The sequence below is a fragment of the Myotis yumanensis genome, unplaced genomic scaffold, assembly GCF_028538775.1.
Source record: "Myotis yumanensis isolate MYYU_CA2020_CCGP unplaced genomic scaffold, mMyoYum1.0.hap1 SCAF_7, whole genome shotgun sequence".
Classification (NCBI taxonomy): domain Eukaryota; kingdom Metazoa; phylum Chordata; class Mammalia; order Chiroptera; family Vespertilionidae; genus Myotis; species Myotis yumanensis.
The window spans coordinates 2,949,294-2,970,789 of NW_027223758.1; the positions used below are offsets into that span (position 1 = coordinate 2,949,294).

General features: G+C 58.5%; 1 protein-coding gene across 4 annotated transcripts; it reads right to left on the reverse strand.

Annotated features, from left to right (window-relative positions):
• Nucleotides 1-909: 909 nt before the first annotated feature.
• MRGBP (MRG domain binding protein) lies at nt 910-4,983 on the reverse strand. 4 transcript variants are annotated; one of them, XM_070421350.1, is made up of 5 exons: nt 4,787-4,983; nt 4,487-4,608; nt 2,688-2,769; nt 2,383-2,457; nt 910-1,785 (listed from the first exon to the last, which is right to left on the reverse strand). In XM_070421350.1, exons 1-5 carry the CDS (start codon nt 4,932-4,934, stop codon nt 1,613-1,615), a joined length of 600 nt encoding a protein of 199 aa, XP_070277451.1. In that variant the 5' UTR covers nt 4,935-4,983; the 3' UTR covers nt 910-1,612. The 4 variants fall into 4 exon arrangements, with proteins under 4 accessions (XP_070277451.1, XP_070277450.1, XP_070277453.1 ...); XM_070421349.1 differs by having other exon boundaries at nt 910-1,800; XM_070421352.1 differs by lacking the exon at nt 910-1,785 and adding an exon at nt 1,828-2,233.
• Nucleotides 4,984-21,496: the final 16,513 nt, after the last annotated feature.

Here is a 21,496-nt window from a genome sequence, read left to right on the forward strand (position 1 = left end):
TGCCGAGTGCCACCCAGGTTTCTCTGTGCATCACTACTCCGGACCTGGCAGAGTGGGTACTGAGTGAGGGGGTTGGACACTGGCAGTGAGGGAGGCCAAGGGGCAGGGGCCTATCTCCCTGCATGTGTTCTAGAACTCTCTAGAAGGCAGACCTCTGCTCTCTTCCCATGAAGAGTTGTTGCCTGCTCTGCTGCAAGGACAGCTGGGCAAGCGCAGCGTGTGCTGTGCAGACTTCATCACGGGGAAAAGGCAGTGGCAGGAGGGTGTGGCGAAGGGTAGCCTCCGACCACCTGGGTTCTGTCTAGATCCCTGCTCCAGGCGGCAGGTGCAGACACACCCATGGGCCCCCAAGCCTTGGAGTGCAGACTCTGCTGCAGTTCCAAGACAGGGTGGATGCTGAGAGCAGCCGCTCAGGGTCAGCAGACCCTGGCACAAGACACTCGGTACCAAGCACTGTTGGCCTGCTGGGAGGCAGGGTGCCAGGCATGTCTTCAAGGGCCTGAAGAAATGGGTCTGGCACAGGCCAGCCTCCAACCTGATGCTGGGCGGCCTCTCAGCACAGGTCCTGGACGGGCTGCAGCGAGTTCTGACTTCCTGCTCCCAGATGGTGGGAAGGCTGCTGGGTGGGCGGGAACCTGTCCTGTCTGTCGGTGCACCGGCTGGCCTCTCCATCACTTGGTGGACTTCTGCTGTGCACAGAGTCACAGCCCGGGCACATGCGGACATCCAGCGGGAAGGAGGCGCAGCTGTGCCTCGTTTGCTCTCCCATCTGAGGGCCTGTCAGTCACGTCACACTCCGCACCTGCCACGAGCTGCACCTACATTGTATCAGGTGAGTGGAGTCCATCTACAGACTTCCTACTGTAGCCAAAGTAACTGATTTTGGTATGAAAATCACACAAGCCCAGGTTGCTTTCTGTGCTTTAATGTTCCACAGGCCCCCGGCCCGGCCATCAGCTCCTGTCGGGCCTCCCCTCCACTCACTCGTTTGGTCTGTTTGCAAGTTACTCGATAATACAAAAATAACCACAAATTCTGTGTCTGGCATATAAAAACTGAGCAAAAATTATCCCATCGCTCATTACCTTAAAACAAAACATCTTGGAAAAAATACAACATAGGTTTTTAACTTCTGCAGTATTTTTTCATATAAAACACTAGTAAAATAGGCTTCTTAGAAATTAAATAGTGAAATATCAACCACATTATACACATCGTTACAGTACAAGTGAATGAGGCCAAGTACCCAGCTGTGTCTCAGGGCTGAGGGAGGGGCCGCTGCATGTGGCTTGTGTGGCCTTTCTCCTGAGGTCGCAGTCACTTGAGCAAGAGCAGCGGACAGATGGACAGATGGCCCAGTGGGAAGACTGGTGCTCCTGGGCGGGCGGGGACAACGGCGTTATTGCTCATTCCTCCAGGTCTCTCTGTCATGTAGGCTGTAGCTCAGGCCGCTGGTGCAGAGAGCAGAGGAACTGACACAGAGCGCACTCAACCTAAGCCGGTGATCCTTTTTCTAGGGGTGTGGGTGCCACAGATCCCCAGATCCCCAGATCCCAGGGCAGGCAGCAGGGGCCGAGCACCTGACCCCTGCCAGCCCTTCTCTGAGGAGCATCTAAGTCCGGCGCCGCTTGGCAGCACTGGGGCTGGAGGGGTTGCTGTTGGCGGTCAGGACCTTGTCGGTGACTCGGCTGCGCTTGCGCTTGTCCACCCCTTCCTTGGCCCCCAAGTCTGAGGAGTTCTTGTCTCTGTCTTTGCTGCACTTTTCGGTTGCTTTCCCCAAGCTTCCTGAAGATGAAAAAACTGGGAAATAAAATCATTTGGCTGAAAACAGAATATCCAGAATTTTATTTCATCTTCTTGTTCAGTTAGAAAATTCTGTATCTACACATGACGCTCTGAACCCACAAGCTTCTCCTGAGCTGGGGGCGCCCGCCCGGCCCACAGAGCACCTGGTCCTCCTGAGGACGTGCCCACCATGGGGGCCTCGGGCACCACACGCTCAGGCTGCAGGACCCGCCCTGGCCGCCACTCACGCCTGTGCTGCAAGGTGGAGCCAGCTTTTGCTACTCAGAGTTTGTCCTGTACTGAGGCCTCTGGCACTGCACACTGGGTCCACCTGACTGGGCCCGCCGGTGCCCGGGGCCGCCCTGTGGTTCATTCATGGTGTCGGCCACACGCACGATGTCCATGCCCGGCGAGGCTCCTGCCCGAGCAGATGGAAGCTGCCTTTCAACTGCTGGACCAGACAGAGTAGCTGTGGCTGCAACGGGCTAGACATTCAGGCTGGGGACCTGCGCTGCGCCCTGTGGGAAGGCCTTGCCAGGGGTGGGTGCTGTGTCCCCTGGGACCCCGGTGGAGGGACAGGAGAAGCTACACACTTACCATCATCGGCTCCATTGTGGGGGTCCATGTCTTCCTTCATTTCCTCCTTCATTTCCTCTTCAATGGTCACTTTTCCTGTGGGGAGACAGCTGCCTTCCCTGAACGCCCACACTACTGGGTGACTACGCCTGGCCCAACCTGGGGTGGCTCAGGCTGGGGCTGCTCCCGACCACCCGGGTGGGCCGAGCATCACAGGCCAGAGGCCCTCACTCCTCCCGGAGGCTCATGCCCTTCACTCTGACACCACCACCCTTGCCCACCTCCCGCCTTTCCTAATTCCCAAACCTAACCTGTCCAAGTCTCACCTTCGCGGACTTCTTGAATGATTTCTTCCGGGAGGACGAAGTTCCTTTCTGGATTCGGGAATGGAAGGATCTCAGATTCGTGCTGATGGCAAATAGGAAGTTTAATTTTTTTAAGAAACAAAAAAGGTGTGATTTTAGCAAGTGACGAAAAATGTGTAAGAGCCACTTCAGGAGCACCCTGTGAGTGCACAATGTTGCCCTGAGGCTGCGGAGGTGGGCAGGCGACAGACCAGGGAGGGCACAGCTCCAGCGCCAGCCAGGGCAGGGGTCTTGGTGGGAAGAATGCCGGTCAGTGTCACCTGACATGTGCTGGGCCGCATCCCTGCTGGCACACACCTCAGGGCAGGGCAGTGGCAGCCCAGCAGCCTGGAGACAGGGCATGTGGCCTGGGAAAGCCACCCCACAGAAAGCAGATAAGGAGCGCAGAGACCCAAGGCCCTGTGGCTTGTCAGGCTCCACCTGTCCTGCAGGTCACGTGTGCCAGAAGGGACAGACCCTGATACACGGAACACCAGACGAGGGAAGGTGAGTTGGTGGGAGGGGATTTGGGAAACGGGCTTCCACCCGCCACCCACATGGGAACCATGTCAAGCCAGGCGGCCCGCTGTCAAAGTGCTGATCAGCATCTCCGGCTGCGGTGATCCACCGGCTGCTGGTCCCCCTGCTCACTCTGTGGGTAGGGTCCAAGGACTTGTGCTAACAAGGGCCAGAGTGGTGCTGGGGTCTAGGCAGTGCCATCCCTGAGGTCTTGCCCAGGCCTGAGTGACAGGCCATGACAGGAAGAGGGAGAGGGCTGCTGTCCTGAGCTGAGAGCCCTGGGTGTACCCTGCAGCCTCCTGGGGCCTGTCATGTGGGCCCCCCGCGTGAGTGTCTGTGCCTCAGAGCTACCGGCCTACCTCCCCAGGGACACCAGGGGCTCCCCAGGACAGGACTCTGCTGCTCTCATCTCCATGTCCCACTTCTGGCCCCAGCAGCCTGAAGTCAGGGTGTGGGAAGTGCCTGGGGACCAGGTGACCCCACAGATGACACACGTGGGAGCTTTGCTGAGTGCAGGCCTGCCTCGGCCCTGCATCCAAGGTCACCCCTGAAGGACCCCTCTAGTGCAGCAGCTGACCCTCACAGGGGCTGTGCACAAACAGCAGCCAGCCCCAGGGCACAGCTGTGATCCATGACAAGCAGAGGCAGAGGACTTGCCCGAGGTCGACAAGAAGCCAGGGACAGCACAGGATCTGGACAGGAGGCCGGGGGCTGGCAAGCCTTTCCTGACACAGCTTAGGCTCCTGCCTTGACCCAGGTGCCCCGACCCCAGGTGGGTGCCCTCCTCTGATCTGCTGCTCCTCTGTGGGGAACACCTGTCCCTTTGGCACTCCTGGTTACCTAGGTAACCTGGCCTGACACCCTGCCTGTCCGGTTCTCACAGAAGCCACCACATCACCTTACCTGACCGGAATGTGGGCACCGTCCTGCCTCGAGCACTCCTGGGACCTCCCATAAGTCAGATGCCCCCGTGAGGGCCCCCTCCCTTGGGCCTGGGCTCGGCGTTACCTCCCTGGAGAGGCTTTCACTCATCACCCACCTACAGTCGGTTCTGCACGGTAACCAGCTGTCATCACTAGGTCTGTGCTTTCTTGAACCCCACTCGGAGCTACCTGGTTGAATGAATGGTCCCCACTCGGACGCCCCCACTCGGAGCTACCTGGTTGAATGAATGGTCCCCACGAGGACGCGGGCGCTCTGAGGACAGACCGAGGTCTGGAGGGCTCGGCCTTGGGGGACTGGGAGGGCGGGGTCCAGCTCACCAGCGCCTGCATGTCATACATGGTGCTCAGGTGGTCCCAGATGACCTTGGACGGCACCTGCCTGCCGATGTTCTGGCTGAACTTGTCCCTGATACAGATCATGTGGAAGTGCCGGTTCACACCTGCGGGGAAGGCTCCGGTTGGAGGGCGAGAGGAGGAGGGGCAGGCGTCGGTGGGGAAGGGGCAGAGGCGGGCGCGGGCAGGGCAGGGCAGGGTCGGTGGAGGGGGCCCCGCCCAGCGCGCGCCCCCGGCCGTTGCCGGCTCGCCCCGCCCCCACGCAGGTCCGCGGCGCCCGCTCACCGACGGGCTTGTGGCCCAGCATGGCGTGGAAGAGGCACACCTCCACCTCGGGGCTCCACACCACCGTCTCCTCCGCGGGGCTGGTGGCCGCCTCCCCCGGCCCCTTGTCGCCCGCCGCGCCCCCGCCGCCCACCTCGGCCTCCCCCATGGCCCGGCTCAGCTACGAGCCCCCGGCGGGAGCGGCGGGGCCACGGCTCCGCGCAAGCGCACTCGCTGTGTGCGTGCTCTGCGGCTCAGCACGCAGGCGCAGGCTCAGCAGCGGGTGGGTCCCGGCGCGCCGGCGCCCCCTGGCGGCAGGCCGTGTAACGCAGCGCGGACCTCCGGAAATGGAGTGGATTTGGGGAAGGGGATGGTGGCGGTTGAGGCGATCGCTGCCCAATCTGGGTAAACCCCGTCGAATGTAAATGGCGGAATTGCAAATTACACCCCAATAAAGCGATTAAGAAATAAGAACAGGCCACAGTCAGTTCCGCCAGTGTGGGTTTTAAAGGGCTCCTATTGCCTCTGCTGACCCCTGGTCGGAGCACTGCACAAAGCGGCTTCGGCGCAACGGGGAGGGATCTGGACCGAGACGCCCCATACAGGTGGGCGTCTGGGGGGTTGACCCGGGCTGCGGCGGGGGCAGGGCCTGGGCGGGGCCCCGAAAGACCCCGGCGCGAGTTAACTGCGGTCCGCACCGGGGCCCGGCCGAGGCAGGGCCGGGTCGGGGCCAGGTGGAAGGTTACCCGCTAGTCTGCGCCCAACCGCGGCCGGGGCGGGGGCGGGGCGGGAGCGGGGGCGGGGGCGGGGGCGGGGTGGAGTCTTGCCCTGGGGCGTGGTCAAGGTGGGGCTGCCGGCTGGGAGGCAGCAGCCCAGTGACGAATCAAAGCAGCACCCAATCAAGGCATCCCGGGCCTCCGCCCGCCCCGCCCACTCCTGCCAGGCCACGCCCCCGTGGTGCCCCAGCGCCCGCGGGTAGTGCGCTCTCTGGCTCCAGGGTGGGGCTTGTGGGTGCCCTTTCTCTGCCGCCTGCAAGCTGTGTGAGTCACGCCAGGCACAGAGCCTCTGGAGGCCTCAGTTTCCTCAAGGGCGCATGCCCAGGGGTACGGGGGTTCTGTCCTGCCAGCCGTCTGTCTGCTCAGTGTCCCGGCCGCAGTTCGGGCTTCATAGTAACAGCTGGAGCCAGGCTGCTGAGCGCTGCCCCTTGGCCCGCATAGACTCTGGTCGGCCTCACTCTCTGGGACAGCCACGTGGACTCAGAGCGGGGTCAGCTGGCTGGGGCCGAACCTCAGCTTCCCATGTGTGAAGTGGGCTGCCGGTGATGCAGTCCCCACAATTCCAGCGGGAGAGGTGGCCCAGAGAGGATTCTGCAGCGGCCCAGGGCCGCCAGCTGTCAGGGGAGCCCTGAGGTCGCGGGGAGTTCTGGTCCCGCCCGGCCCAGAGTGGGATTTGACTCCGTGGTGGCCACAGGCAGAAGCAGGGCTGCCTAACAGGCTCCTCAAAGCAGAAAGCGCCCAGTGGAGGGTGGCCTCCATTAGTAATCTCTCCACTGTGCCCTGGACACCTTGGGGTCCCTGCTCCTTGGCCACGATCCCTTTCTGCTCACTCCCACCCCATCTTTGCCTCTTTCTTTCTTTCTTTCTTTCTTTCTTTCTTTCTTTCTTTCTTTCTTTCTTTTTATTAAATCTTTATTGTTCAGATTACATTTGTTCCTCCCCCCCCATAACTCCTCTCCTCCCAGTTCCCGCCCCACCCTCCGCCCTCACTCCCCACCCACTGTCCTCATCCATAGGTGCACGATTTTTGTCCAGTCTCTTCCCGCATCTCCCATTCCCCTTCCCCCCCCCCCAAGAATAGTCAGTCCATTCCCTTTCTATGTCCCTGATTCATCATAATCACCAGTTCATACTGTTCATCAGATTATTTATTCACTTGATTCTTAGATTCACTTGTTGATAGATGCATGTTTGTTGTTCACAATTTGTATCTTTACCTTTTTCTTCATCCTCTTCTTAAAGGATACCGTTCAGCATTTCGTATAAAACTGGTTTAGTGGTGATGAACTCCTTTAGCTTTTCCTTATCTGTGAAGCTCTTTATCTGACCTTCAATTCTGAATGATAGCTTTGCTGGATAAAGTAATCTTGGTTGTAGGTTCTTGGTATTCATCACTTTGAATATTTCTTGCCATTCCCTTCTGGCCTGCAAAGTTTCTGTTGAGAAATCAGCTGACAGTCGTATGGGTATTCCCTTGTAGGTAATTGAGTCTCTTTCTCTTGCTGCTTTTAAGATTCTCTCTTTGTCTTTTGCTCTTGGCATTTTAATTATGATGTGTCTTGGTGTGGTCCTCTTTGGATTCCTTTTGTTTGGGGTTCTCTGTGCTTCTTGGACCTGTAAGTCCATTTCTTTCACCAGGTGGGGGAAGTTTTCTGCCATTATTTCTTCAAATAGGTTTTCAATATCTTGCTGTCTCTCATCTTCTGGCACCCCTATAATTCGGATGTTGGTACGCTTGAAGCTGTCCCAGAGGCTCCTCACACTATCTTCGTATTTTCGGATTCTTTTTTCATTTTGCTTTTCTAGTTGGGTGTTTTTTGCTTCTTCGCATTTCAAATCTTTGGCTTGATTCTTGCGCTCCTCTGGTCTGCTATTGGGTGTCTGTATAATATTCTTTATTTCAGTCCATATATGCTTAATTTCTAGTTGGTTCTTTATCATAGCATCGAGGGTCTCATTAGTTTTCGTGAGGCTCTCATCAAGTTTATTGGCTGCTTCTAGCACATTATTGCAAGCCCTCAAAATTGCGTTTTTTAGCTCTATATCCTCCATTTCTGTCATGTTTTTTTGTCTCCGCATTTTTTTTATGCTTTCTTGGTGCACCCCCTTGTGGTCTTTGTGCACAGTCTTGTTCTAGTTAAGCCTTGATTGTTGTAGTTAATACTAGAGGGATTTGACCACCAGGCTGACTGGCTGTGAGAATCAGCTGTATCTGCAGTGGGAAAACTTCTGTCCTCTGGAGAGGTGCTAATCTAGCCTTTGCCTGAGGCTATCAGCAAATGGCTCTGCGCAGGGCTTGGGCGGGGCGGGTCGCAGGGGATCAACAGGGCGGGCGGAGGGAGCAGTTATGGCTGCTCTCAGTCCCGTTCCCAGAGGGTCTGCTTCTCAGAACCCCAGCAACGGCTGCAAACCTTGGAGAGAAAGCTGCCCTCACGTTTCAACTGATGCCAGACAATCCCACTTCTCCCGTTTGAGTCTGAGTCCCTAGAGACTCGCCCGGATCTGGAGCTCAGAGTCTGAGACTCCCTCCTGATTGAAAACGACAACCGCGCACTCAGCCACCAGCCCGCTTTGCGCACGCACCTCCACACCTTTGTATTTTCCACACTGCGCCTCCTCTGAGCCTCGGTATGCTGTTCTCTTTCCTTCTAGTTGAAGAGTCTCTCCTCAGCCAGCTTTCCTGTGGTTCTGGGTGATGTCCGTTCCGTCTTTTAGTTGTATTTTTGAAGTGGTTGTTTGCGGCAGCAGTCTCCGGTGTTTACCTATGCCGCCATCTTGCTGGGGCGCCTTTTTCTTTCTTTTTAAAAAATATATTTTTATTGATTTCAGGGAGGAAAGGAGAGGGAGAGAGATAGAAACATCAATGATGAGAGAGAATAATTGATTGGCTGCCTCCCGCACGCCCCACACTGGGGACAGAGCCGGCAACCCAGGCATGTGCCCTTGACCGGAATGAAACCCGGGACCCTTCAGTCTGCAGGCCGATGCTCTATCCACTGAGCCAAACCAGCCAGGACCCATCTTTGCCTTTTTCCATTGGAGAGCCTCCTCTCCCAGGTGCCTGGGACCCACAAACACCTCCAGCGGGAGTGGCAAGCTATCTGCTCCAACGCCAGCCGGGGCTTGCAGCCCACACATCTCACCTCTAGGGGGCGTCTCCCACTCACTGTTTGGACCCAAACCAGGGCTCCTCAGAAGCATGCAGGCAGGAACCAAACGAAGGCTGTTCCTTTGCAACCTGGCCCACCCAGAGGATGGCATCTTGAAAAGGAAGTTCAGTTCTCCAGAAGGGCATATGAGGAGGAATCGCTGTGGTGACCAGGGACTTTTGTCCCGCCTGGGGAGGGAAGCACTGTGGTTGGCTCCATTGACCCTCACAGCACCCTGTCCTGGTCCTATTATTGTCCCCACCAACCCTGCAGAGCTGAGCTGGGCCAGGGAGGAGGGGAGCCACGGATGCCAGGCTCAGCTGCTGATCATCCCCAACTGGTGTGGGGGGGGTTGGCTTCTTTTTGGGGTTGCCAGATTCAACATCAGTTAAATTCCAATTTCAGATAAACAAGGAATAATTTCACAGTATAAGTATGTCCCAAATATTGCATAGGTTATGCTTATATTAAAAATTATTCACTATTTAAAATTCAGATTTAACTGGACATCTTATATTTTATCTGACGATCCTACTCCTAAATTTGCCTAAATTACTGTCTGGTTGGCAGCTTGATCTGTGCTGAGATGCAGGGCCCGCCTGGTCCATAGTGCTGACACGTGTGAGTGAGGCACTTAGGATTTGTAGAGGGAGTGAGCGACTCTGCTGTGATGGCCAGGGGACACCTCAGTCCAGGTCCTCCTGGGCTGATTTTGTGGGTGCAGAAGAGCCCCCAGGGAAGGGTGTACAAGAACCAACTTCATCACCTCCTGCCTCACTGGACAGTCTGTGTTTCTGCCAGGAAAAGCCCCGTGGTGAGGTACGCTGTCTGCCTGCGCACCTGTGGGCGGTGGGATGGACCAAGAGGAGGAGGGTGGAAGTTCTGGTGGCCCGGCATCTCCAAGTGGGAGTGGCCACTCACCTGCAGCCCGGCATCAGCGGGATGCAGTGCCTGTGTGTGCGTGTGCATGTGTGCGCGCGTGTCAGCCCATGTGCGTCCCCGCTCTGCTGAGTCAGCCTGGGGAGGGCGCTGTTGTGAGCAGTCCTCCAGGCGGCTTGAGGTGAGGGCCCCCATGGGAGGTGCCGCCAGCTGCCTCCAGTGCTGCTCTCCAGGTGCCTTGCAGTGGGCAGGGGAGACGGGCAGAGCTGCTTTTCCCATCTATCTCTCCATTCCCCCTTTCTGTTGTGGGATATGTGGCCTTCCATGCCCTTGGGCACAGCCCTCTGTCATTAGAGCCAGGCCCTGCGGGAAGGACCTTTGTCTGGCTGGCAGTGGCAACTGTGAGAGCTGATGGCCTCACCCGAGACTGCAGGGACCAAGCGGAGAGGAGGGTTTCCTGGTTATTCGGTGCCAGTGGCCATTATCCCGTCTGTGTTAGGGAAACCGAGGCACAGGAATACTGGTAACTGGTCCACTGTGCTAAGTGGGTGCCGGGCTTTGCGCTCTGCCCATGTGACCCCCCACTCTCTCATCTTCCCTGAGAGGGGGGTCCCGCGGGTACCACTCATTTTGCCCTGCTGGAACTGACCGACCCAGCCCCTCTGCTCTCCCCTCCTGTGGCCCTCGGGGAGCCCGTGGACCAGTTTGCAGGAAGCCCTTCTCCAGGAGGGTGTCCTGATGGGGGTGGGGGCGGGAACCTCCTGATTAGGGACCCTGCTGAAGGCAGTGTGGTCACAGTGACGGGGACTTAGTCTCAGCTTCTTGGCTCAATACGGCCCAGCTCCAGGGAGAAGGGAGGAGACCCTGGTCCCCAAGGGCTGGTGTTTTTTGATGTCGGCTTTGAAGACCTCTATCCCTCAGAGTGAGCGACTCTGCTGTGATGGCCAGGGGAGACCATAAAGCCAACTCCAGTGGCGCCTCTGCCCCACAGACACTCTCTCCCACTTGCCCCCCCCCCCCCCCCCCCCCGTCCCCAGTTCTATTTTCCAATGATGAGGGCTTTATGCGCCATCTGATGGCGGTGTTATGTGTCATTTCCCCTGCTGTTCTCATCTCCCTGGAGCTCTTAGAGCCCTGGGACCACTCTGACCTCAAAATGCTGCAGGACAGTGACGTGACAGCGCCAAATGCCATGGAGGCCGCGCCTGGGGTGCTCATCATTTCAGCTCTCGGTCAGTTTCAAGGGAAAAACAAGGGCTGAGTTTATTTTGAAAAGATGGGATCATTCCCCATTGACTCAGCTCCCACAGGCCAGCTCTGCTTCCTTGTGCACTTCAACCAAAGGAAATGCTTCTCTGGGCCCATGTGGAGAACAGCGAATGCTCTCTGTGAAGGGCAGCGGTTCTCTTCACAGGCAGGAAAAGTCATTCTGAAATCAAATTCCTTCTGCCCTGCACTTGCCCTGAGCCAGCTCTGCAGCATCTATAGCAGTGATGGCGAACCTTTTGAGCTCAGCGTGTCAGCTTTTTGAAAAACCCTAACTTAACTCTGGTGCCGTGTCACATATATAAATTTTTTAATATTTGCAACCATAGTAAAACAAAGACTTATATTTTTGATATTTATTTTATATATTTAAATGCCATTTAACAAAGAAAAATCAACCAAAAAAATGAGTTCGCGTGTCATAGGTTTGCCATCACTGATCTATAGTGTACTGCTCGTCTCCTCCTCTATCCAGCCTTTCATCCATTCATCTGACCACTCTCCTTCCATCCATCACTCATCCATCTGCCATCCATCCATCCATCCACCCATCCACCCATCCACCATCCATCACCCATCCATCTACTGTCCATCCATCCACCGTCCATCCACCCATCCATTCACTCATCCATCAACCCACCCATCTACCATCCATCCATCCATCCATCCACCATCCATCACCCATCCATCTACCATCCACCCATCCATCCATCCATCCATCCATCCATCCATCATCCATCCACCCACCCATCTACCATCCATCCATCCACCATCCATATACCCATCCATCCACTCATCCATCAACCCACCCATCTACCATCCATCCATCCATCCACTCATCTATCTATCCATCTATCTACCTACTCACCCATCCATCCATCCACCCACCCACCCACTCATCCATTCATTTGTCTATCCATCCATCTACTATCCATCCATCCACTATCCATCCACCCATCCATCCACTCATCCATCAACCCACCCATCTACCATCCATCCATCCATCCATCCATCCATCCACTCATCTATCCATCCATCTACCTACTCACCCATCCATCCATCCACCCACCCACCCACCCACTCATCCATCCATTCATCTATCCATCCATCTACTATCCATCCATCCACTATCCATCCACCCATCCATCAACCATCTACCATCCATCTACCATCCATCCATCCATCCACTCATCTATCCATCCATCCATCTATCTACCTACTCACCCACCCACTCATCCATCCACTTGTCTTCCATCCATCTACTATCCATCCATCCACCATCCATGTACCCACCCATTTACCATCCATCCATCCACCATCCATCTACCCATCCATCCACTCATCCATCAACCCACCCATCTACTATCCATCCATTCATCCATCCATCCATCCATCCACTCATCTATCCATCCATCTATCTACCTACTCACCCATCCATCCATCCACCCACCCACCCACTCATCCATCCTTTCGTCTATCCATCCACCAACTATCCATCATTCATCCAGGACAGCAGAAAGCTCAGCAGGGGTGGCCTCCAGAGCAGGTGCACATCAGTGAGCAGTAGCCAAAGCTGCTAGTGGTGGGAGGAAGGGGCGGTGAGGTAGGGTCCCAGCCTGGGCCACACTGGCTGGAGTGCGTGTCCCCGTGGTCTTCCTCTTTTGTCCACTTACTGCTGACCATGTTGTCCCAGGCTGGTCCTCAAGAGCAGCACTTGGAACACTGTGGAGAGCAGGGCATGCTGGTTCAGGAGCTCAGAGCGGTCCACTCCCTGCAGACAGGGAGCCGGGCCCCTGCCCCCCATCACCGTGGTCTCCAATTCAGATCCAGGATGCGGCCTGCTCAGGACAAGGCAGGTGAACTCCCAGCATCAGACGGCACTGCGGGGTGGGCCCTGGGCACTGCTGGCACTGGCTGAGCCAGCTCCCTGTCTATGGATGGTGACCACCGGGCTGGGCTGAGCTCAGGGCTCAAGGGCTGGCTTATCCTCCTCTACACGTGTGCACAACACACATGCAAAGCTTTCTCTAAACATATGTTTATTGATTTCAGAGAGGAAGGGAGGGGGAGAGAAGGATAGAAACATCAGTGATGAGGGTGAATCATTGATTGGCTGCCTCCTGCACGCTCCTTACAGGGGATCGAGCCTGCAACCCGGGCATGTGCCCTGATGGGGGATTGAACCATGACCTCCTGGTTCATAGGTTGACGCTCAACCACTGCCCTTTGCTGGCCAGGTGTGCAATGCTTTCTTTTCTTTTTTCTTTTTAAAAAATATTTTTATTGGTTTTAGGGAAGAAGGGGGAGAAAAATAGAAACATCAATGATAAGAGAGAATCATTGCTTGGCTGCCTCCTGCACACCCCCTGCTGGGGATTGAGCCCACAACATGGGCATGTGCCCTTGACCAGAATCGAACCTGGAACCTGCAGGCCGATGCTCTATCCATTGAGCCAAACCTGCCAGGGAGTGCAGAGCTTTCTTATAGCAAAAGACTGAAAAGCACATGGGTCTGAATCCATAGGGCAGCAAGAATAGGAAGTGGTGCAGTGGTTACTGCAGCGATTTTCTGCTGCGGCTGCAGCAACAAATGACCCCGTGGCAGCAGTCTCAGCCGCAGGCTCTCCCCGTCCACCATCCACCGTGTAGGTCAGGGCCTCGTGGGGCTGGTCCTCCGCGCAGGGTCACGGTCTGAAATCAAGGTGTCGCCAGTGGGTGGGGCGCGTGGAGCTGGGCTTTTTGCCGTTTTTTTTTTTTTTTTTTTCAGGAGCGTCCGAGTCCCACGTGCGCAGGCCCCGCACAAGGCCCTTCCCGGAGGTGGCGTGGCGGGCGCCGGAGGAAGTCACGCAGAGCCGGTTGGGCAGCTTCCGGCTGGAACCGAGAGGGTGGCGGTGGCTCTCCAGGTCGCACAGTGCGGGGCGGGGGGGACATGATGGGGAACAAACCCCGTCCCCAGGGCCGAGGGCAGAACGAGCCGCCGGGTGAGCGGCCCCCGGGGCGCAGGCAGGAGCCTCGAGGGGGAGCCCCCGCCTCCCGCGGCGCACAGTCCGCCGAGCCCGCACCAGCCCGCCCCGTCCCTGGCTTTCTCCGAGGAGCGAGGAGCGTGCAGGCCGGAGAGGAGCCAGCCCGGAGCCCGCTGGCCGGCGGCCCTGCCCGAGGGGAGGGGCTGCACCGTGAGCGGGAGCGAAGCACACGCGGCTGCAGGAAGCGCCGGGGGAGGGAGGGCGCCCTCTCTGCCCGGGACGGGCCGGCGGCCTCTCCACGTCCATCGCCGCCCGGCCGCTTCAGCCGTGGCGCTGGCACCGAGCTCAGGCCTGGGCAGGGGCAGGGGCAGCGGGAGGGGCGCTCAGGCCGCCCTGGAGCCGTGGGTGAAATGGCAGGAGGCGGTGCGCACAGCTGTGGTCACCCGCGGGCAGGGAGCGCGTGGCTGAGCCGAGTGCCCTGCAGGGGAAGTGGGCGCAGGGGCTGCAGGGGAGGGTGCTGGCTTGGGGAGCAGCAGGGACAGGACCCCGAGGTGACTCTTCTGAGGTGACCAGAGGGTCCGGTACCGCCGGCACGAGGGCATCTGCCCTCAGCTCCTTGGTGCCCTGAGGGGTGCGGCCAGGGCCTCTCGCCAAGGAAGGGGTCCGGCCCGGGGCCTTCGTCATCTATGCTCCCCCCCCCTCCCCGCCCCCAGGCTGGGTTCCCACAGGGGCCGGGGGCACTGACGTGTGGGGACACCGCCCTCCTTGGCCCCTCCCCATTTGTAAATTGAGGACAATGTGGGGGCGTCTCCGGGGCTGCTGGGGGGCCCTGAACCACGGGTACACGCAGCTCCCAGGCTTCCCCCTGGCTCCTGAGAACCAGTCAGAGCCGAGCTCGGGGAGGGGCTGGCAGAGCCGCCAAGGCCTCGCACCCGGATCCCCGGCGCTGCTCCTGCCGCAGCAGGTGCCGACCGGCTCGGAATGGCAGCGGCCAGGGGACAGTGTGGAGGCCCCGGGGACAGTCAGGTGTGAGGACCATGTGGGCGTGAGGGACCCAGGGGTGCCCAGCCTGCTCCACCTCTGGCCCCGACGGGGGCGCACGGGGATGGGGCCTCTGCTCTGTGGCCCGGCTCGGGCCCTGGTGGCACCACTGCCGGGCGGCCTCTCGGCCAAGGAGCGTCACTGTAACGGAGATGGATGACAGGGCTGCTCCGAGGAGCCCGAGTGCCGGCGGGAGAAGCAATTAGGTGATTAAGGGCAATCTGGGCCCAAGAGAGGCGACTGGTGTGGACAGACAGGCAGCAGTCTGGCCGCCGAGCTGGCCCCGCTCCGGACGCCAGGGTCCCATGGGCAGGCCTGGGCCAACTCCAGGACGGGGGCACTCAGAGGCCTGTGGCACCCGCCCCCTGCCCACATGTCCCTGTGAGTCGCGTCGTCCTGCCAGGCCCTGGGTCCAGCTGGCCTACCTGTCAGTATCGCTCTTGCCACACATGTGTCACCTCCCTGCCTCCGGGTCCTCACCCAGATGGCCCCGGCGCCTTGTCTTTTTCCTGATTCCCTTGGTGCCCCACCTCACGAGCGCCCCTGCCCCGCCCGCTCACTGTGCCCGCACAGCAGGGTGGCACTCACCAGGGGCTCAGGGATATCTGTCCCTGGGAATCTCCCCCCCGCTGGGGCTCCCAGGGGCGCAAGGCCAAGGCTGCCCCCTCGCTCCCTCCTCCAAGTAGTCTCCCTGGATTGCAGCCCCCGGCTGGTCTGTGCAGGGTCTCTGCTGCCTCCCTGAGCGGGAGGCTCCACCCCTGACTGGTCCTCTGCTTGGATACCGGACAGGAGCCCCCGGCTGCACAGGAGGGAGAGGCGTTTTGTTATGGGAAGCATCTGAATGTTAGAAATTTATTTTAATTTTGTGTCTACAAATGGTTTTGTGAGTGTGCACACAGGGGAAGGAGGGACGCCACATGCATGGATGTGGCATGTGAGTGTGTGTGTGCGTGTGTGTGCATATCTGTGTATGTGCGTGCGTGTGTGTGCGCGCGCGCATGTGCGCGCGTGCGTGTGTGTGAGTGCGCGTGTGTGAATGCGCGTGTGTGTGCATATCTGCATATGTGCGTGTGTGTGTGCGTGTGTGTGTGTGTGTGTGTGTGTGCAGGCGCCAGTCAGGACCTGCTGTGTCTGTGAGCAGCAGGTGGCAGTGACAGGTGCGGGCAGGACACGGGCCCACTTGCTGGCACGAGTGTCTCCGGGTGGGACCAGTGGAGACTGCACTCTGTACCACACACTCTTTCGTGTTACATAAAAATTTCACAAGAAAACGAATCGCTTTTAAAAAAAAAATATATTTTATTGACTTTTTTTTTACAGAGAGGAAGGGAGAGGGATAGAGAGAAATATCGATGGGAGAGAAACATTGATCAGCTGCCTCCTGCACACTCCTTACTAGGGATGTGCCCGCAACCAAGGCACACGCCCCTGACCAGAATCGAACCCGGGACCCTTCAGTCCGCAGGCCGACGCTCCGTCCACTGAGCCAAACCGGCCTCAGCCGAATCACTTTTTTAATAAAAGGAAAGGGTTTTGCATCTTGAAAGGTAATGTGCGCATAGCAAGCGGTGGGGCACCGGGTTGGGCGCCAGACCCAGGGCCCCCTGCAGCCTGGCCTGGCCTCAGCCCAGCTCCCACTCTGCTCCCCGGTTCCAATCCTTCCCACCCAGAGGCGGAGCCCATGCTCCTGAAGAGGAAAGGGCAGGTGAGGTGTGGACCTTGGGCACTTAGTAGGGCAGCACCGGCGAGAAGCTCAATGTTAAGCTGAGCAGCAAGATGACAGAAGACACCGCCCTCGCCTGCCTGGCTGGAGGCCCCAGTGCAGGCTCCGGGCACTGGGCGTGCGTTCCCATGCAGCCCGCTCGCAGGAACGGCCGGCAGGCTTTGTGGTGTTCCCCTGGCTGCCAGTCACGTCAGCTGACGTGGCCAGGGTGTCACCGCTTGGGGGAGAGTGCCGAGCTGTGCAGGTGGCCCCAGCTCTGAAGACGCGAGGGCCATTCCCGGGGACCCCCACAGTAGGTCTGGGTGGCCCCCTCAGCTGTAAAGCAGAGCAGCGAGCCAGGGGTCCAGGCCATGTCCTGAGCACAGGTTCGGTCCGGCTCCGGGTGGGCCGGGTCGCCTCCCCGCCCCGGCAAGAACTGGCGAGGAGGTGGCCCGCTGCGGGCTTGCTCATGCGGCTTGGAGTGTCTGTGGTTACCAGGCTCTGTGTGGTCAAAGACACACGCCCTGTGCAGGAGCATGGCCGATCGCTGAGCTGCCCTCCGACAGTCACCGGAGGTTTGGGTGTGCTCATTTCTCCCACCACTGGCCCCATGAGGACAGCCCAGTGTCTCCTGGGCCGGGGAGCGAGAACCCTGCCTGGGAACTGGGTGAGACGTTCTGGCTGGCACTGGGGACTCAGACCAGCAGGGTCCACCCCGGCCCTGACAGCAGCCGCGGTTGTGGGGAGGGGCGGCGAGGACTAAGCTGGGCAGCTTCGGGCCTGGGAACTGGCTCTGGTTCTGGGCTGGGCTGAGGGCTCCCACATGTCTCCCTTCGTCTCAAAGGGACAGGGTGGGACTGGAGAGGCCTGGGCAGTCAGGAGGGCGGTGCCAGGCACGCAAAGGTCTGCCGATTGCCTCCTGAGCTGGGCTGCAGGCTGAGGACTGGCTACCTCTCGGGGCTGAGGAATGAGGACCACTGGGGTGGGAGGCCGGAGCAGGCTGGGTGTGTGTAGTGTGCAGGTATGTGCACAGGCGTGTGCATGTGCATGCGTGCCAGTAGGCCCTCCCCACGTGGAGCACAGTGCCTGCCCCGGCTCCTGGCTCTGCCACTCCTCACTTCCCATCTGGCCCCTGGCTTCCCCTGCCTCCATCCCCTCCGCGAAGCAGCCTCATTTCTCTCATAAATTCAGCCTGGACATGGTTTCCATGGTGTTTGATAAAAATTGGAACTCAAATCATAATTGTGGGGAGTGGGGGACATGGGAGGAGGGAGGGAGTGGGGGTTGGAGGAAGGGCCAGGGAGGGAGGGCTGGGTCGGGAGGACGGGGGGGGCGGGGGGGTGCGGGTGTGTGTGTGTGTAACTTCCTAGCCCAGGCTCCTGCAGCAAGCCAGTGGCTGTTTTTTCTTTTATCCCTTCAAGTGTATTTTCAAATGTATAGAGTTCTCCCCAAGCCCTCCTCCCGTTGCTTAGCAATGGCGATGGAGCCAGAGGTGCCTTCCCTCTGAGGGTGGTAGATTCCTTTCCGGTCCACTTGCTGGAATAGAGATTCGAGCTCAGAGAATCTGTGGAACGTGTGGAGGGCCCGGGTACATGTGCTCGTGAGACGGGTGCTGAGCTGTGGCTAGGGTTCGGGACTGCCTGGGCACGTTCCCCACATTTCTCTCTTGATGACTAGCCTGAAACTCCATTAGAACTGCATTCCTTCGGATGTTTTTATAAAATGTCAGGGCCTCTATTGGAACTCACTGTGAGTGATGGGAGTCCGGGCCTTCCCTGCTGGCTGTAGGGGTGGTGGTGCCTCAAAAGCGCAGAGGGTGGGGCCCTTGGAGCCTCATGCCTCACCCCTGAGCCAATCAGAGCAGGGTGGCGAGGAGCACCTGGAATGATGGATGGATAGGAGGATGGGAAGGGCTGGGCAGTCGTTCCTGTACTCAGTGGGCCTGGGATGCTGCAGCACAAGTTGCCGCGGGTGAAGGTTCCCAGGCCACCAGAGCATCTGTTTACACGAGCAGGGGGGTGGGGGAGGCTGGGATGCCAGTCGGGGTCAGTACTGCTGTGCTGTGCAGGCTGCCAGGGCCCTGAGGGGAATGGACAGAGGGCTCTCTCAGGCTGAGAAGACACTTTCCTTTTCGACCACCAAGGCTGGGGCTTGGGGGACCCTGCTGTGGTGAGATCCAGGCAGAGCAGAGGTAGCAGGAAAGGGGAGAATGTGGGGATGCCCCGATTCAGAAGGCACCTCCTGTGGGTAGGTGTCCAGCCTGTCTGCTGGCGGGAGGTAGCAGACAGTGGTGGCTTTCTGAGGGGATGGCTAGTGCCCCTGCCCTGTTCCCAGGCCCCCCAACTGCTGACCCCTAGCTTTGCTCCCTCAGTTCCCTCGGTTGGGGTGTGGGGACCAGAGCCAGACGTCAGAGAACCCACACCCCCTTCCTCAGGTCTCTGTGCCCAGAGCACAGACCAGGAAATTGAGACTCAGAAGGGGTAGTGTGGGCTCAGGGGTCCTTGACACCAGGCTGTGAGGGGACCCCATGGCCCACAGGGGGCTGCTCCTGCACAAGCCCCTCTTCTTCCACGGCTTCCTGAAGCTCTGGAGGGTGGATGGGACCTGAACTGGTGGATCCTGGCCCCCAAGCCCCCAGCCTCTCGGAGACACGACCAAAGCCCACATATGTTGGTTAAAGGGCCCCAGTGGGGGGCTGTCTGCTGTGCTAGCAAATATCTGTTGAATGAGTGCATGAATGAATGAGTGAATGAATGAGTGAATGGATGAGTGAGTGAATGGATGAGTGAGTGAATGAATGAGTGGATGGATGAATGAATGAATGGATGAGTGAGTGAATGGATGAATAAATGGATGGATGAGTGAATGGATGGATGAGTGGATGGATGAGTGAGTGGACAGATGAGTGAGTGAATGGATAAGTGAGGAGATGGATGAGTGAGTGAATGGATGAATAAATGGATGGATGAGTGAGTGGATGAATGAGTGGATGGATGAATGAGTGAATAGGTGAGTGAGTGGATGGATGAGTAAGTGAATGGATAAGTGAGGAGATAGATGAGTGAGTGAATGGATGAATGACTGGATGAGTGAGTGAATGAATGAATGAGTGAATGGATGAGTGAGTGAGTGATGAATGAGTGGATGAGTGAGTGAATGAATGAGTGAGTGAATGGATGAGTGAGTAGATGGATGAGTGGATGGATGAGTGAGTGGATGGATGAGTGAGTGAATGGATGAGTGAGTGGACGAATGAGTGAGTGGATGGATGGGTGAATGGATGGATGAGTGGATGGATGAGTGAGTGAACAGGTGAGTGAGTGAATAGATGAATGAGTGAATGGATGGGTAAGTGGACGAAAGAATGAGTGAACGGATGAGTGGATGGATGAGAGTGAATGGGTGAGTGGATGGATGAATGAATGAGTGAATGGATGAGTGAGAATGGATGAATGAATGAGTGGATGGATGCACACAGGCCCACAGCAGTGGAGCCAGTCACGGGGGCTACCATTTCCTTTATTGAGAGACTTGGGATTCTGTCGATGGCTATACATTGAGGCAGGGGTGTGAATTGACACGATTACTGACCAGTCGCTGGGGACACGGGACTCCAAGACTGGACCTGCCAACACATGGAGCCCTGGAGTGACAACGTGACGAGGCGGGAGCTGCGCGGAACCAGGAAGGCTGGGCAGGCGCACAGACAGGCCCGGAGAGCAGCAGCACAGTGGTCGTGGGGTTGCAGCGGTAGACACACCCGGCTGCGTCCAGAAGGGTCTGGGTGGTGGGGGTCCCCATCTTGTGACCACTCTGCCTCACCTCAGAGAACTGTCTCTCTGTCCATTCTGGGCGGGGTCCTCCGGGACAGTCACCTGCAGCCGGCAGGGCCCTGCTGTGGGCCTGCTCCCTGGCCGTTCTGGGGCCGGGCTCCGTGGGGCACAGCAGAATGGCTGGGTCTGAAGGGTGGTGCTCCTGGTGGGAGACTGAGTCCAGGGACTCTGGGCTAGGACGAGTCCCGAGTCCTGAGTCCACGCTGCCCACGTGGCTGCCGCTGTCTCCCAGGCCCAGGGGGAGCTCCTAGGAAAAGGCCTGTGTCTTGCTCTCTGGGCCCTTCTGCCCCGGAGGCCTGGCTGGCCCAGGCCAGCTCCCCCTGACCTTTCCGGGATCGGAGACCTTCGCGGGGCTAGGCTGGCGCGGCATTTGGAGGCGTTTGGAGACGGGCTCCTACAGATCAAGGAGGCGCCTGCTTTTCTGGTGCCGGGAGCCGGGCTGGGCCGCTGCCTGCCAGCTGGTGACAAACAAGTCTGGCCTCTGCCTGGCTGCCGGCCCGCAGCTCCTCCTCCTACCTGCGTCTGCCAGGGCCCCAGCTCCTGCTGCCCGGGCGCTGGGCTGTGGAGTCACCTGTGCAGCGGGTGAGAGCATGTCCCTGGCCTGGCCTGGGCCCCTCCACCCCCCACGAGGTGTCCCTGCAGAGCCTCACTGCCACCTGGTGAGCGGAGGAGGAGGAGCAGCCCCGCAATGCAGGCTGACCTTCGCTGTCCTCTAGGACACATCCAGCTTCCTGGGAGCCGCCCGGGGAGGCGGCTTCTGTGTCTGCTGCACCTGGGCTCCGTGCTCCTGAGGTGCAGCGGAGGGACACGGTCCTCCCTTCACTCACTTGGCAGAGTCCTGCCAGCTGCTCCTCCCAGGGCTCATCTTGGGGTCGGTCACTGCCTCCCAGGGCCAGTCCAGCGATCCAGGCCCAACCCCAACCCAGGCCTTTCCTCTCTAAACATTCATTGGTCTGGGAATAAGACTGCCTTCGGCCCAACATGAATGTCTCCTCATTAAGGCTCTTTTGGGGTCTGGGAGAGAAACAATTTCTCCGGCTTTGAAAGAGGCCAGATGGGAGGGGTAGGGAGGGAAGGGGTGGGGGAGAGAGAAGCAGAAGGAAATGAGCCTCTGGGTATGAG